This window comes from Anolis sagrei, chromosome 3 (genome assembly GCF_037176765.1).
Source record: "Anolis sagrei isolate rAnoSag1 chromosome 3, rAnoSag1.mat, whole genome shotgun sequence".
Lineage (NCBI taxonomy): Eukaryota > Metazoa > Chordata > Lepidosauria > Squamata > Dactyloidae > Anolis > Anolis sagrei.
Genome location: NC_090023.1, coordinates 243729386 through 243744888, shown reverse-complemented (window position 1 = coordinate 243744888; position 15503 = coordinate 243729386). Strand labels below are relative to the sequence as shown.

The window sequence follows — 15503 nt, the reverse complement described above, 5'->3', positions numbered from 1 at the left end:
CTAGCCATGCCTCCAGCAAATCTACATTCTTATCTTATTCCCTTGGCATGTTTGGATAACTTTGTGGAATCCTCATGTATAGGGGGTCTCATAGACCTTAATAAAGACCAATACCTTGAAATAGTTTCTGTGTTTTAAGAAAAACTGTGATGGGTAGTGAGAGTATTTCTGGAAAACAAGTTCTGGCTTTTGTTGCTACCTCAGCCATTCTAAACAAAACCCACTCTAAAGATGCCATTCCTATATACCAGTCTAATTCAAAAGAAGGGCATTTCAACATTTAGGGAGGATCAGTTCACTTGGGCAGAAATATATATCCAGCACTCTTTACTTTTTCAACATCAACAACCAACTCAACAATGTGCATTGGGGTTTACTGATCTATTTCAGAGCAATGGCACCACTGAGCACCAGATAGAATCTTTTATAAGGAAGAAACTGGAATCCTTGTTAAAAGAATCTCAGATCAGAGACAAAGAAGACCCCGACTGCTTTACTGTGAGGGCACTCTTGAAAGCAACCCACGAGGGCTTAAATGTTAACTTCAAACAGGTAAGAATCCCCTCCCCTCCCCATCCCATGTCTTTTCTTGGTATTGTTGAGATAGTATTGACATATACTGCAGGCGATTACATAGAAGAAAAACCGATGCTTCATTTTATGTAAGAAATTCCTTGGAGTGAAATTTGCAGACCGCCTTACAAAATCTTAGTTTCCTGATTTTTTAAAAACTACTTTCTCTCTCTCTCCCCCCCCCCCTCCCCCACAAAGTGACATTATTTACTTATTTGTGTGTTTGTGTATTTATGGGGAGAACAAATATGACATGGATTATTCTGATGTTTTGTTCATGATTACCTCCCTCATTATGGGACTAGTCATGTGCTTGTGGCCTTGCAGACGTACACACACACATATTGTTAATTAAAGAGGTCATTTAAAGAATATGGAGCCCCCAGTGGCACAATGGGTTAAACCTTTGTCCTGGCAGGACTGCTGACAGAAAGGTTGGTGGTTTGATGTGGGGGTGTGAGTATTAGATCAGGACTCTGTTTGACAAAGGTGCAAAGACCTATTTGGCCATGGATGATGTTGAGCAAGTCATGCTCTCTTAGCCTCAAAGGAAAGCCCCATTTTGAACAAACCTTGCAAAGGATATCCCTGCAATATTTTCATTTTAGGTCTTAAATGACTTGAAGGCACATGACAACATCTCCATCTATGAACCGGCGCAAACACTAAAATCCTCCGGAGAGGCCCTCATCTCGCTCCCATTTCAATTACAAGCATGGTTGCTGGGGACAAGAGAAAGGGCCTTTTCGGTGGTGCCCCCCACCTCTGGAACACCCTTTCAAGGGAAATAAAACAGGCCCCATCCCTTCCCTCTTTTCATAAGAGTTTGAAGACTTGGTGGTTTCAACCAATCTTCAAGAGTGACCAGTGCTAGCTCAGCCCAGAGACTGTCCGGACATGACCTAGCTCCCTGTATATTACCCTGGTCATTCTCCTAACAGGCCCCTGAAAATAGCCTATCCCCACTTTTTTCATTTACCTATTACAGTACCCAATTGCCAGTCCCATCTTATTTCAATTTGTATCAGTCTTGACCCAGCTTTTTTAATTGTCCTGACCCATTCCTTTAGCATGCCCTAACAAATAGACATGAAGAGTAGGCAGGATTTTTTCTTTTAATATTGATGTATTGTTGGGTAATTCCATGCTTATGTTGCTGTTACTGTTATTTTTTGTTCATGTTGTGACTCTGTATGTTTTGATGTTGTTGCTTGGAAACCGTCTTGAGTCCCCCCGGGGAGATAGAGCTGTATTCTGCTGGCTGTTGTATTGGATCACACGTCGTACACTTCCCAAGTGTCTAGGACTGTGTGATTTATTGGCAAATGATGCGTGCAGATCCCAGTAAGGTGGCCTTCTGCAGCTGGCAGATGGTAATTTTGTCAGCATTGTTTTTAAGTGCAGGCCAAGGTCTTTAGGCACTGCACCCAGTGAATCGATCACCATTGGGACCACTTTGACTGGCTTGTGCCAGAGTCTTTGCAGTTCGATCTTTAAATCCTCATATTGTGTCAGCTTTTCCAGTTGTTTCTCTTCAATCCTGCTGTCAGCTGGGATTACAACATCGACAATCCATACTTAGTTTTTTAACACAATTGTGAGGTCAGGAGTATTGTGCTCTAGAACTCTGTGTGTCTGAATTCGGAAGTCCCAGAGGAGTTTGACGTGTTCATTTTCTGTAACTTTTTTCAGCTTGTGATCCCACCAGTTCTTTGTCGCAGGCAGATGGTAGTGTTGCTGTTGTTGTTGTTGTTGTTGTTGTTGTTATTCCATGGCCCTCACACAACGGGCTTTGCACATTTTGAGCAACTTAATTGCTGAGGGTCTGGTGTGTATTTCTAAACTCCCAAACATCAAATCTGAGTATAAAAATATGCTCTAGAACATGGCTCTATAGCCCGAAAAAACCCACAAGAACCTAGTGATTCCAGCCATGAAAGCCTTCGACAATACAATATGCTTAAATGTTTCTCTGGTTTCTTCTCCTTGTTCACATTGGTGGGAGCCTGGTGGTTGGAAGAATCAAGAAAAGGGGATGAGACATGCTGCTTTATTTGTATTGGGTTTTTATTTTTTTTGTAAAGCACGCCACTGGAAATTTCTGCAGAAAAGATGGGCTTGGTCGCAAGATGTTGTTTTCTGCTATTCAGGATTCCAAATAGTCCTTTCCATAGTGTACCTTACTGGTTTTCTTCTCTCTCTCGCCTCACTAGGAATTTTTGCTAATGGCTTCTAGTGCTTCTGCAGTTTTCTGATGTGTCTCAAGGGGCACAGGTTTTCAGTATAAATAGGAGGGTTGAATGAAAAGTAATGCCTCCACCTTCATTACTTGGGTTTGGATGGGAATATTTTAATAAATCAAACGCAGAAATAATCCTTAGAATGTTCTTTTTAACTACAACTATTCACTTTTCCACATAACCACCAGACAATTGGATACATTTCTGCCAACAATGAACAAGTTTTCTGAAGCTGTCACGGAAGAAGTAGACACTCTATTTCTCCAACCAGCGTATCACAGTTCTCTCAATGTACCCATCGTGCACAGATCTTCCGATAGCCAAGCAAAACAATAATGTGACCCACACATTCTTGTGAAATGCTGATTATGCTTGAAATTTCTCTTTGAGTGATACGACGATGATCCTGAATCAATCTGTCAACCTTTTGCTTGTGAAACTCAGTGGTTGCTGTCACAGGACATCCAACTCTTTGTTTGCCATGCAAGTCAGATGTTCCCACCTCAACATCTTTAAACTTACTCGCCCAACGAAGCACAGTACTCACATCAACACAATCACCATAAACAGTTTGCATTCTCTGATTAATCTCCTTTGGGGTGACACCTTCTGTTTTTAATGACTGCACATTGCTTAAGTCGCATTGACTGACAGTCTGCGCAGGGTTCCATACCTCGCACTTTAACAACACAACTGTTCAATGCTAAGGCTTCCTGCCAAATTGGGACTGTAGAGGAGAGTCTACTGAACATTAGCCAGTACCTGTCACATACCAGTACTGCCATCTGTTGAGGAGTTACGAAGGTGGAGGCATTAATTTTCATTCAACCCTCGTACAAAGAATACACTGATGACAACATTGACATTTCTTCCCTCTATCCAATATCTGCATTTGCTGAAACAATCTTTAAAATACTGCTTTTTTGTGAATACACGTCTTGTTTAGACATGTTGATTCAGATTAAGAACCAATCTCTTTTCCCATAATTTCTTGATTTGGGACACAGAGAATCACTACAGACACTGCAAAGAAAGGGTTTCAGAAGGAAGATGTGCAGCTAACATACTCCCACTATGTTTCTTGATCTTCCCTATCCAAAACTGGGCAGAAGATACCATATACTGTCTGATCTTGGAACCTAGGCAGAATCAGACATTGTTAGTACTTGAATGGGAGACTGCCAATGAATACTGCTGTAGGTTATATTTCAGTGGTAGGAACTGGCAAAATCACCTCTGAGTGTTCTTTGCCTAAGAAAATGCCATGAAATTAATGTCATAAGTTGACAGCCAACTTGAAAACACACACATGCACAGGGACAGCTGATCAGAGAAATTCCTCAGTATAGAGTAATTCTAGCTTAGAAATAAATGCAGGATAGAGTTTTTCAAGGTTGGCTAAGCCTAGAAAGAAACAAAAGGGGTGAGGTGAGGGTAACTGAAACCATTTCATGTTCTTTATAGAAAGCTAATGGAAAATACATTTCTGCCACAGGTCATGCATTATATAACTAGGAGGTCTTGTGCTGCGAATAGCTGGGAGAATGTATTTCAGTGCCTTTTTCAGCTCTTCAGAGAGATGAAGGGAAGTGATGTTCTGACAGCAACATTGGATCCTGCCACAGACCATCAAATTGATGACCCAAGGGATTCCTCTTACAGTGAATCTCTATTGGCCCAGCAAACATTGCAGCTGTCTCTGTGACTTTGGGATTTTATTTTTGTATTCTCCATTTATCTGAAGAATTTCCGAACTGTAGGGGTTTGATATGTTGGTTTATTTCAATGGCATGCGGCTTTCTGACTTCATTCTTTTGTTTACCTGGTTTCTTCTGGTATATCATTTTCAATATAGAAGAATAGAAGTATTCATACATTTTCAATGAGCAGAATTGCACATAAAAACTTTTATCTGCAAAATATTGTATGCTCAGTTAACCACTTAGAAACTAAAAAAGTGACCATATCATAAATTTCAAAAGCAATGTAAATAATTATTTTGGTGTGATGAGTAAGGTTTCCTTGTTAATCTTTAAAGTCCATATTCTCAAAGGATATACTGTATTTAGGACTTTTGACAGGAATGTTAAATGTTTTATATTAACTCTATTTTAAAGTACCTAATCTATATAAATAAAAATATAATGTTCGTTTGTGAGATTAACATAACTCAAAAACCACTGGATGAACTGACACCAAATTTGGACACAATACACCTATCAGGCCAACAAGTGACCATCACTCATAAAAACATTGAAAAACACAGCAGAAAGGACTTTAAATGCCCCAAAAGCAAAAAGTTTGCTACGGCGCATGCGCAAAAACGACTCCTCCTGGCAAACAAAAGACACGATAGCATCTCCACACTCTCTTTCAGATTAAAGCTTCCAGTATCCCCTAGACCAGATCTTTTTGGAGAGGAGGATGATCTAAATACACTGCTTCCAAGGTGCAAGCTTTCTTCTCCTTGGATTTCTTTGGGAACATTTCAATCCCAGCATATTTCCAATTTTCTATTCCTGGACTGCAACTTCCAGTAATCCTCCAGATAGATAGAGTAGAGATAGATAGAGTAGAGATAGATAGATAGATAGATAGATAGATGGATGGATGGATGGATGGATGGATGGATGGATGGATCAAGAGGACTGTTGAGAGTTGCAGTCCAAGAACTGGTAGAGAAGGAAGAAAGGGGAGAAAGAAGAAGGGAAAGAAAAGGTGGGGTGTGATGGAAGGGAAGAAGAAGAGAAGGAAGGAAGGATAGAAAGTAAGAAAAGAGAAAGAGGATGGGAAGGTTGGCCACAGCAACGCGTGATGGGTACAGCTAGTAATAAAAAAACGAGAAAACAAATTATGTAGCATTTCCATTCTTAAACAATTTAACACGTCATAACAAAGAAATATTTTAAATACTAGATGAGAACAGGAACTAATTACTTCTGAAATGACAATTATTATATTTCTTACTTTAAAAAGTTTATGCAACAGAGATATTGTATGTTTGCTCTGCATTTTGCACAACGTTGCCTGTAATTTATGCAATATATACAAAAAACATTATTGCCAATCAGGACTATTGTTCTAAATTTCAAAGGGCTGTGTAATATGATACAAGTCTTTCAGTTCTTTGCCATAGAAAATTTGCACTGATGTGTAAAACCAATAAATCTGCTTATCAAAAGTCAATTTTCCAGGTTTTAAAACTCTATGTGAGAAAATTCATTTTATTATATGTTCCATAGCGAGAACTCTTGTATATGAGTTCTGCTATGAAGCCATTGTCTTTGTTCATACCTCTGCCTAATGGATTGCAACCTGTGAAGATAATTCAATTCAGCCGTCTCTCTTTCTAGACTTCCTTTGTAATTTCCTTGTTCACAGACCGAAACCTGTAAATAACTTGCTGTTTGTCCATGAATGTTGAAAAGGTTCTGCAACTGGTGTTTGGGTTGTGCCATTACTAATGTCAGATTTGCATCCATTAATCCTCTTGCATAGAAACTGTCCTACTTGTTCGGTGTAGAGCAGTGGTTCCCAACCTTTGGGCCTCCTGGTGTTTTGGACTTCAGCTCCCACAGTTCCTAACAGCTGGTAAGCTGGCTGAGATTTCTGGGAGATGAAGTCCAAAACACCTGGAGGCCCAAAGGTTGGGAACCACTGGTGTAGAATCTAGTGGGGGGATTACTGGCATAGGATAACATTGAAACAACCTCTCATGTCATGAATTATATTATTGGCCCTGTAATATTGTAGATATTGGGACAGAGTTGGCATCTGGGTTTGTGGCAGGGACTTGTCTCTGTGTTACGATGATGTTATGTATCTTGTTGTAACTTGAGTAGTTGCTTAAGGTTTGGACCCTGTCTGTCACCCAGTAAGGTGTGTCTCCTTATAAGAAAACTGTGTTATTCTTGAGTTGTCATAGATCATTAATGATTTCTTTGAGCAGTCTTAGTTAGGGTCTGTAAGTAATCATTAGAAGTGTTCTGTCATTTGGGGGGAGGTTGCTCTGTTTCATAATTCCTGGGTATTAAGCCTACAATGTGAATTTATTTCTTCACCTCTTTAGGTGTGTGTTGTATTTTGAAAAATGCCTGTTGTGAAACCAAGAGTTTTGAGTCTCTATCTTGTATGTCTGTTTAGATGGCTGTATTGGAAAGCATGGCACTAAACAATAAATTTGGTTGTATATTCTGGGTGGAAACTGGAGGCATGTAAATTAGATTTAGCGATCTGTGGTTTTTGATAGAAATCCATGGTGCAGTTGCACAGTGGGTCAAAGAATTGTGTTTATTGTGTGGATTGTTCCATCTTCAGGTTGATGGTAGTTTTTGAAATCCTGATGGAACTTCTCAAATAATTGCTGTTCATATGGAAAAAAAATTACAAATGTGTCTTCAAGAAGCTCTTGATAGAGGAGAGGTTTTTGAGTGCATGTACTGAAGAAGTATTGTTCCAGGTCAGCCATCATCTCTTTGCTTGCGTATAGCCATTTTAATAAATACCCAATGGCAACATTATGTTCCAGAGATATCTAATTCCCCCTGTAAGGCTGTCTGAAGTTGGTGTCCATTCCGTCATCTTGCGATAGTCCTGTTCATCATTAAAAGTAAAAGTAGTTAAATACTCCAGACTCTGAAGCTCATTATTGGATATTCCAAAGTTGGAGGCAGGAGGCTCATTACCTGGTTGCCTCCAGTATAATCCATAAAGATGAGATTTGGCTAATTCTCTGAACAAGTGGACAGTTATATGTGAGAACAAACATAGTACAAACTTATCTTCAAAATTTCAGCAGTGGATTCATAGCTCACTCTTTTTTTTTTAACAGAACTCAGATCAGAAAGATACTAGCAAGAAATCTCATGGCAGACTAATGAGCAACTTTGGAAAACATAAGGTAAGCAGTACTAAAAGTGTGATTTGGTCATGGCTGAGTAGGAATTAAAACTTCTGGTATTTCAAATCCAACAATCTAAGCACTACATCACACTGGCTCCCAGTCAACACATAGAATGATGCATATTTGGTAAAGTTTGTGGGCTAATTCAATAAACTAAAATGTGAACAATGTTAAAAGGTTAGAGCTATTGGACTGAAACCAATTGTCAGTCTCAAAGTAGATTCACTGTACCAATTTTTGAATAACAACTTCATACTTAGAAAATGCCACTGAGCCCATTGATCTACTATATTTTGTCCCCAGCCTTTAAATCAGAAAAAGACAGCCACATCAATAGCTTTAAAGGCTGTTTTTAATATTCTTTTTGTTTATAACTTTATTTATTTATTTATTTAAAACATTTATATTCCACCATTCTCACCCTGAAGGGGACTCAGGACGGAGCACAGCATATACACGGCAAACATTCAGTTTTGTATTTGCAATAGGAAAACAAACAGAGCAGAAAGATTAATAAACATCAAATTATCAGAAGATACACCAAAAAGTATCTGAAGAAACTGCAGAAGACAGACTGTGCATTTAAACAGAGTGTGTTATGTACAGTTTAAGCTTATTGTGAATGGCAAGATGCATGCAGTGCGTATCAGTGAATCAGATCTGCATCAATAGGAGTACAGTGTCTAGATTGAGGGAAGTCATAATTTCACTCTGTTCTGTTTTGGTCAGACCTCAACTGGAATACTTTGTCCAGTTCTGGGCACCACAATTTAAGAAGGATATTGATAAGCTGGCATGTATCCAGAGAAGGGTGACCAAAATGATCAATGATCTAGAAGCCAAGCCCTATGAGGAACAGCTGAAGGAGCTGGGTATGTTCAGCTTGGAGAAAAGAAGGCTGAGAGGGGATGTGAGAGCCATGTTTAAATATTTGAAAGAATGTCACATTGAGAAGGGGGCAAGCTTGTTTTTTTCTGTTGCTCTGCAGACTAAGGCAAGGAGAAATGGATTCAAATTGCAGGTAAAGATATTTCACGTAAACATTAGGAAGAACTTCCGGATGTTTATTGCTGTCTGGCAGTGGAATATGCTGTTGCCTGGGAGTCTGGTGGAGTCTCTTTCTCTGCAGGTTTTTAGGCAGAAGCTGGACGGCCATTTGTTGGGTGTGCTTTGATCGTGTGCTCCTGCACGGCAGAAGCAAGAGACTTTGTGGTCTCTTTCAACTTTATGAGATCTGCATTTTATGTGGGCGGCACTATGCAATGGGCTTGTCATGTTCACAGGCTCACAGTCTGCAGTTCCAAAACACTGTGGATTCAAGCTACAGTACACCTCACAGTACACAATTCCTGTATTGTATTTTAAAATAGCATATTTGCATGGGTGGAGAGGCTGCAGAAAGATGCAAAAATGAGAGAGGGGCTTGGTGGTGGCTGCTGATGCTTTCTTATCAGAGGGGAGGAGAGGAAGGAGCAAGGAGATGCAGCCTATAGTATGTACAGTATTTGGAAAAAATATCTTCTTAGTGGTGTAGGACAACAGTTGGGGCGAGGGTAAAGTCCGTTTAGCAGGTGTGTCTCCAGTTGTGCATTTGTTGTGCCATCCACTTCAGCATATACCGTATTAATATGGAGATAGTTAGTGTTGGCCTACTGCAGCAAACACAAAGCATCCTCTTGGCTTTAAATTGTGACAAACTTTATTTGGCATAAAGATTTGTGATCCACTGAATCTGGCTTCATTGAATGCCAGAAATGCAGTCTCATTTGGCAGATGATTATACGTGTGCATAGATAGGTATACCAATCAGTGGGGATTGTGTGGAGTGAAAGGAAACAAATGCAAAAAGTACAAAAAGTGATCACTACCATAGCCATGGTCAGACATTAGATGGATGATGACACAAATGATGAGATGTGCCTTTGTCAGATAATAAGCCTGTACTGTATTCCTATTTATTCTACCAGAGATAAAATTGTAGCTCTTGATGAGCTTCAAATCACAATCTGTTTCTGTAGTTTTTTGGGTGGGGGAGAATGGAAATAGACAGGTTTTGTGGGTCAAATTTTATACCTTAAGTTCCAACTTGGAGTACTTTGTTTGTCTTAAAATGTGTAAGATCTACATCCCGCGGACATATATTCGTTCCATAAGAATGTTCAGCATAGCTTCTGCAGGTATCTGCTGTTTGTAATTGTCATTGCAAAACTTGTTCATCAACTACTCTCCCTAACTCTAGTTTTTAAAAAAAGTACTGCCAAACTCATGGACTGCTCTATATGTAACTGGAAGTAACTTTACGTGTCAATTTCTCCTTGGAGTTGAGATGCTTCTGCATTTCAATGGGGCCACAGTAATGTGCTTTGATAAACATGTTTTTGCAGCAATTTTTAACTATGCTCAGGAAACTGACAACAACAGCAACTTTATTTTAAAAAAACAATTTAAACATGCTTACATGAACACTCATTTATGTGAAACTTTTTCAACTTTCAAGGAACTAAAAAGGAGAATTAATGAGCTGGCTTGTTCCTTCAGTCCATGGATGAATTCCATAAACATCATTTACTAATGAGCATTATTAACAATTTGAATTCTCTGCACACTCATGCAAGAAGACGTGCTATGCTTATTGAGGGGAAAATCAGCCTCAGAATAACATACGGTTACTGACTTTTGAAGAATGGCAAATATTTAACTAATGTAATAATTTCAGCAAATTAAGATTGCCTAGTTTTCTTAAAATCTGTATGAAAAATAGAATGAATATTGTTTAATGACATCTGGCCAGAAACAACTGAAGAGACTCTAATGACAATTTAAACCTTGCCTCCCCCATTTTTTTTTGTTTTGCTCCTGGCAATATAGATGTTTAGCAATGCTACACTGGAAGTGATTCATACTGTATAAGCAATTCTCCTCTATTCGGGGTTTGAGCTTGCTGAAGATCTAGATAAATCCCATGACATAGCAAAGGACTTTTCCAGTTTATATATTTTTAAAAACCTGTGGCCATATACATGGGGTACATACATGGCCCAAATGCTGTAGCTTGTTTGACTTTCTCATTGCCAACCTTGGTCTGCTGCTGCTAGAACTACATAGGTGTCTCCCTTATTGCTCCATTCAAACTAATGAAGCATCAGGGTTATGAAACAATATATCATCCAAGTAGAAAGAAAAGAAAACCATGAATCCAGATGGAAATGCAGTTAATGCCTGGGATCGATTTGCATTTGCCATTTTCTTTTAACTAAAGAGGAACCCATATAAAATACGAAGTCACGGACAATCCCTGATAGTATTTCCAAGAACTGGGATGTTCACCCACAATTTCTGTTTGTTGTGATACTAAATTTTAGCTCATAACTGACAACCAAGACATTTTTTCTCATTTTCTTTACATTGAGCATAATCCCAGCAAATATTAGGAATTTTAAGTGCTGTGAAATGCACTGGAAGTATTATGTGAATTTTGAACTAAAAATCAACAAATAGACTAGTAACGATGGCTGTATGAAACCCTGTGTTAGTAAATTAGATGTTGGTTACAATGTTTATGAGTAAGGCCTAAACACCTTAAAGGCATCAGATCCTCTCTGATTTTGGAAGATAGGCAGGGTCAATCCTGGTTAGTACTTGGGTGGAAAACTGCCAATGAGTACCAGGTTCTGTAAGCAATATTTCAGAAGAGGGAACTGGAAGAGTCACCTCTGAGCATTAAACCCTATAAAATTCATGTGGTCACCATAAACTGAGATGACTACTTGAAGGAATACATGGACACAATGTTTATGATGCTGTACACCATGGAGTAACTAGTTCAGAGATGGGGCACATGGTTTTACGTGCCAAATGTACTAGGTTCAATCACTGCTATCTCTAAGAGGTAATGAAGATTCAGACAGATGTCACTCCTACTCGAAGTAGACCTTACTGCGATAGGTGGATCCAGAGGGCAACTTCTTATACTTTACTTCCCTGACTTTGGCTTCTCATACAGAAGGCTGCAAAACCAAGATTCAAGTCTCATAGCACATCTGATGATGAGGATCCCCAGCAAAGCTGTCCTGCAAAAGAACCTAGTGGACAGTTATGCAGGTTAGTTAATGTCACTTTTTCCATTTCTCTTAGTGCTAAATTGAGTGATTCACTGCTATGCTTCCCCCCCCTGTGGTATAAGTTGCAATTGCTATTTTTTGAGACTGAAAAATGATGGTACTGAATTGTATTGTGAGTATGGGCATAACATGCATTGTATTTTAGATGAAAACAGGGCAGAGAAATCATATTGCCTGTCTAAACTCATTATACTGATGAAAACCATGAACAAAGCATACATTTGGTGCAGATAACAACTATTGCTTTTCAATATTTCTTGTGATTCTTGCCTTCAGGAAATAGTATAACTGATTTATGTCCACTTTTATTGTGTATCTGTGAATGGGGAGCTTATGTATATGAAAAAGAGGGGGGAAATATTGAGGTAATGGCTAAATTGGAGTTTTCAAAATTTGTTTCATCTCTTGCCAAGGCTATTTCTTTGCTTAATGTTAATGTATTTGGGGGAAAAAAACTTTGAAAGTTTGACTTCTTTCTAGTATTGGTTACTGCTCAAGAAAATAATCAATGAATGTGACATTAGTTTTTTCCAGACTTAATGAAAGGAAGCACATTATTTATTTATCGTGTCAGAAGCAAGTTTAGGATACAGTTAAAATGCATTTAAAAACACAAGCAAAGTTCTAAAAAACTTGGCATTAGGCTAAATGTCCTTTGACCAGAAGCTGGCCACTTGGAGTGCCTTTTGGTGTCACTGTGAGAATGTGGCAGGGCTCAGGTTGCATTGTAGTAGGTGGTCTGTGGTTTGCTCTTCTCCACACTTGCATGTCGTGGACTCCACTTTGTAGCCCCATTTCTTAAGGTTAGCTCTGCATTTCGTGGTGCCAGAGTGCAGTCTGTTCAGCACCTTCCAATCTTCTGTGTGCCCAGAAGGGAGTTTCTCATCTGGTCTCAGCCACTGATTAAGGTGCTGGGTTTTAACCTGCCACTTTTGGATTCTCACTTGCTGAGGTGTTCCTGTGAGTATGTCTCTCAATCATAAGAAGCTGTTTCCTGATTTAAGCTATTGGCATGCTGGCTGCTACCTGAACAGACGATGGGCCAGAGATGTCACTGTCTTGGTCCTTTCATTGTTAGCGGCTACATCCCAACTGATGTCAGGTGGTGGAATACCAGCTAAACAGTATAATTTCTCCAATGGTGTAGGGCATAGACATTCTGTGATAATGCAGCATATCTCATTGAGAGCCACATCCACTGTTTTAATGTGGTCTGATGTATTCCATACTGGGCATGCATATTCAGCAGAAGAGTAGCAAAGCGCAAGGGCAGATGTCTTCACTGTATCTGGTTGTGATCCCCAGATTGCGGAAGGAAGCATAATGGAGATAATCGTCTACAATTCTTTCTGTTTGTCGATTCTTTTTCTCAATATTCCTGCACAGGTTGGGACGGCGGAGAAAAACAATGAAGTTGTGCCGTGACCTTTCTGATTTAGTGGTGTACACAAATTCTGTGGCAGCTCAAGACATAGTTGATGATGGTAAGATTGACTGCTTTGCCATAACCTCTCTAGATCAGGAAATGTTTGTTGCTAAAGTGAGTAAAGTGAATGAGTTGATACTGCTGTTTGCACAATGTGATAGGGCAGGGTGCAGGACAAAAAGAAATGATTAATGGCTGCAAAGCCCTGTAGCGGCATACAATTGCCAAACCACTAGCAGGGAATCTTTAGTCTACCAGATGTTTTGGATTACAACTCCCATAATACTGGGCAGCTTTTGGTAGTTAAACTTCAAAGCATCTCTAGAGTTAAAAATGCAAGTAAAGTGTACATCTTTTAAAAATGCAGACCACCCTCTTGCACCCACCCTGGCAGTGTTGATTTTCTTTATTTTCTTTCTTAGTCTTTCATTTTCACAATGTTTGTTCCTTATCTGTCCTCCTCTCATCTAAATGTGGTTTCTTCCTCTTCTATTTGTTTTTTTCCCTCCCCTCTAGCTTTAGATCTTATCCCTCCTACTTGCAATCCCTCCAGGCTTCTCTCTACATCCTCTTTAGGAAGTGGTACACAGGTAGCACAAGCAATTTTTGCTGCCTTTCCCACCTTTTTTTGAAGTCAGTCTCTGACAGGTAGCACTGCTGGGCAGCTCTCAGCGTGTAAAGCTGTCATGCTTCCACTAAGAAATGATTAATGTCTAGAAGTGACATGTTTCTGCTTGGGGCAACCTTTAATTAGAATACCTGTCCTTGTAGAGGATTGATAGTGGGGTGAGAGAGAAAAAAATTAGGATCATATAGTTTTGCTGCAACAAAGTTATGCAGTGAGCTATGACCTTGTTAAAAATCTTCCATGAAGTAGACAAAACACAATTGCAAATGTGTCAACAGCAACTTTTCAATTGAACTGGAGAACTCTAATCTTCATAGTATGAATACCTTTGTTGTTGTTCATTCGTTCAGTCGTCTCCGACTCTTCGTGACCTCATGGACCAGCCCACGCCAGAGCTCCCTGTCGGCCGTTACCACCCCCAGCTCCCTCAAGGTCAGTCCGGTCACTTCAAGGATGCCATCCATCCATCTTGCCCTAGGTCGGCCCCTCTTCCTTTTTCCTTCCACTTTCCCCAGCATAATTGTCTTCTCTAGGCTTTCCTGTCTCCTCATGATGTGGCCAAAGTACTTCAACTTTGTCTCTAGTATCTTTCCCTCCAGTGAGCAGTCGGGCTTTATTTCCTGGAGGATGGACTGGTTGGATCTTCTCGCAGTCCAAGGCAGTCTCAGAACTTTCCTCCAACACCACAGCTCAAAAGCATCGATCTTCCTTCGCTCAGCCTTCCCTAAGGTCCAGCTCTCACATCCGTAGGTTACTACAGGGAATACCATGGCTTTGACTAGGCGGATCTTTGTTGCCAGTCTGATGTCTCTACTCTTTACTATTTTATCAAGATTGGACATTGCTCTCCTTCCAAGAAGTAAGCGTCTTCTGATTTCCTGGCTACGGTCTGCATCTGCAGTAATCTTTGCACCTAGAAATACAAAGTCTGTCACGGCCTCCACGGTTTCTCCCTCTATTTTCCAGTTGTCAATCATTCTTGTTGCCATAATCTTGGTTTTTTTGACGTTTAGCTGCAACCCGGATTTTGCGCTTTCTTCTTTCGCCTTGATTAGAAGGCTCCTCAGCTCCTCCTCGCTTTCGGCCATCAGAGTGGTGTCATCTGCATATCTGAGGTTGTTAATGTTTCTTCCAGCAATTTTCACCCCAGCTTTGCATTCATCCAGCCCCGCACATCGCATGATGTGTTCTGCATACAAGTTAAAAAGGTTGGGTGAGAGGATGCAGCCTTGCCATACGCCTTTCCCAATCTTGAACCAGTCTGTTGTTCCGTGGTCAGTTCTTACTGTTGCTACTTGGTCCTTGTACAGATTCCTCAGGAGAGAGACAAGGTGGCTTGGTATGCCCATCCCACCAAGAACTTGCCACAATTTATTATGATCCACACAGTCAAAGGCTTTAGAATAGTCAATGAAGCAGAAGTAGATGTTTTTCTGAAACTCCCTGCCTTTCTCCATTATCCAGCGGATATTGGCAATCTGGTCTCTGGTTCCTCTGCCTTTTCTAAACCCAGCTTGAACATCTGGCAACTCTCGCTCCATGTATTGCTGGAGTCTTCCTTGCAGAATCTTGAGCATTACCTTACTGGCATGAGAAATAAGGGCCACTGTAC

The 15503-nt window shown here is 40.0% G+C and overlaps 1 protein-coding gene across 9 annotated transcripts in view; it reads left to right on the top strand.

The window, feature by feature from the left end:
- PLCH1 (phospholipase C eta 1) overlaps nt 1-15503 on the top strand; it is a 155037-nt gene that overhangs the window by 113199 nt on the left and 26335 nt on the right. For all 9 annotated transcript variants that reach the window (XM_060767660.2, XM_060767657.2, XM_060767663.2 and 6 more), the window contains 4 exons: nt 391-552; nt 7645-7713; nt 11720-11817; nt 13224-13321. In XM_060767660.2, the coding sequence (XP_060623643.2) occupies nt 391-552; nt 7645-7713; nt 11720-11817; nt 13224-13321 (427 nt within the window). The remainder of the gene's footprint in view (nt 1-390; nt 553-7644; nt 7714-11719; nt 11818-13223; nt 13322-15503) is intronic.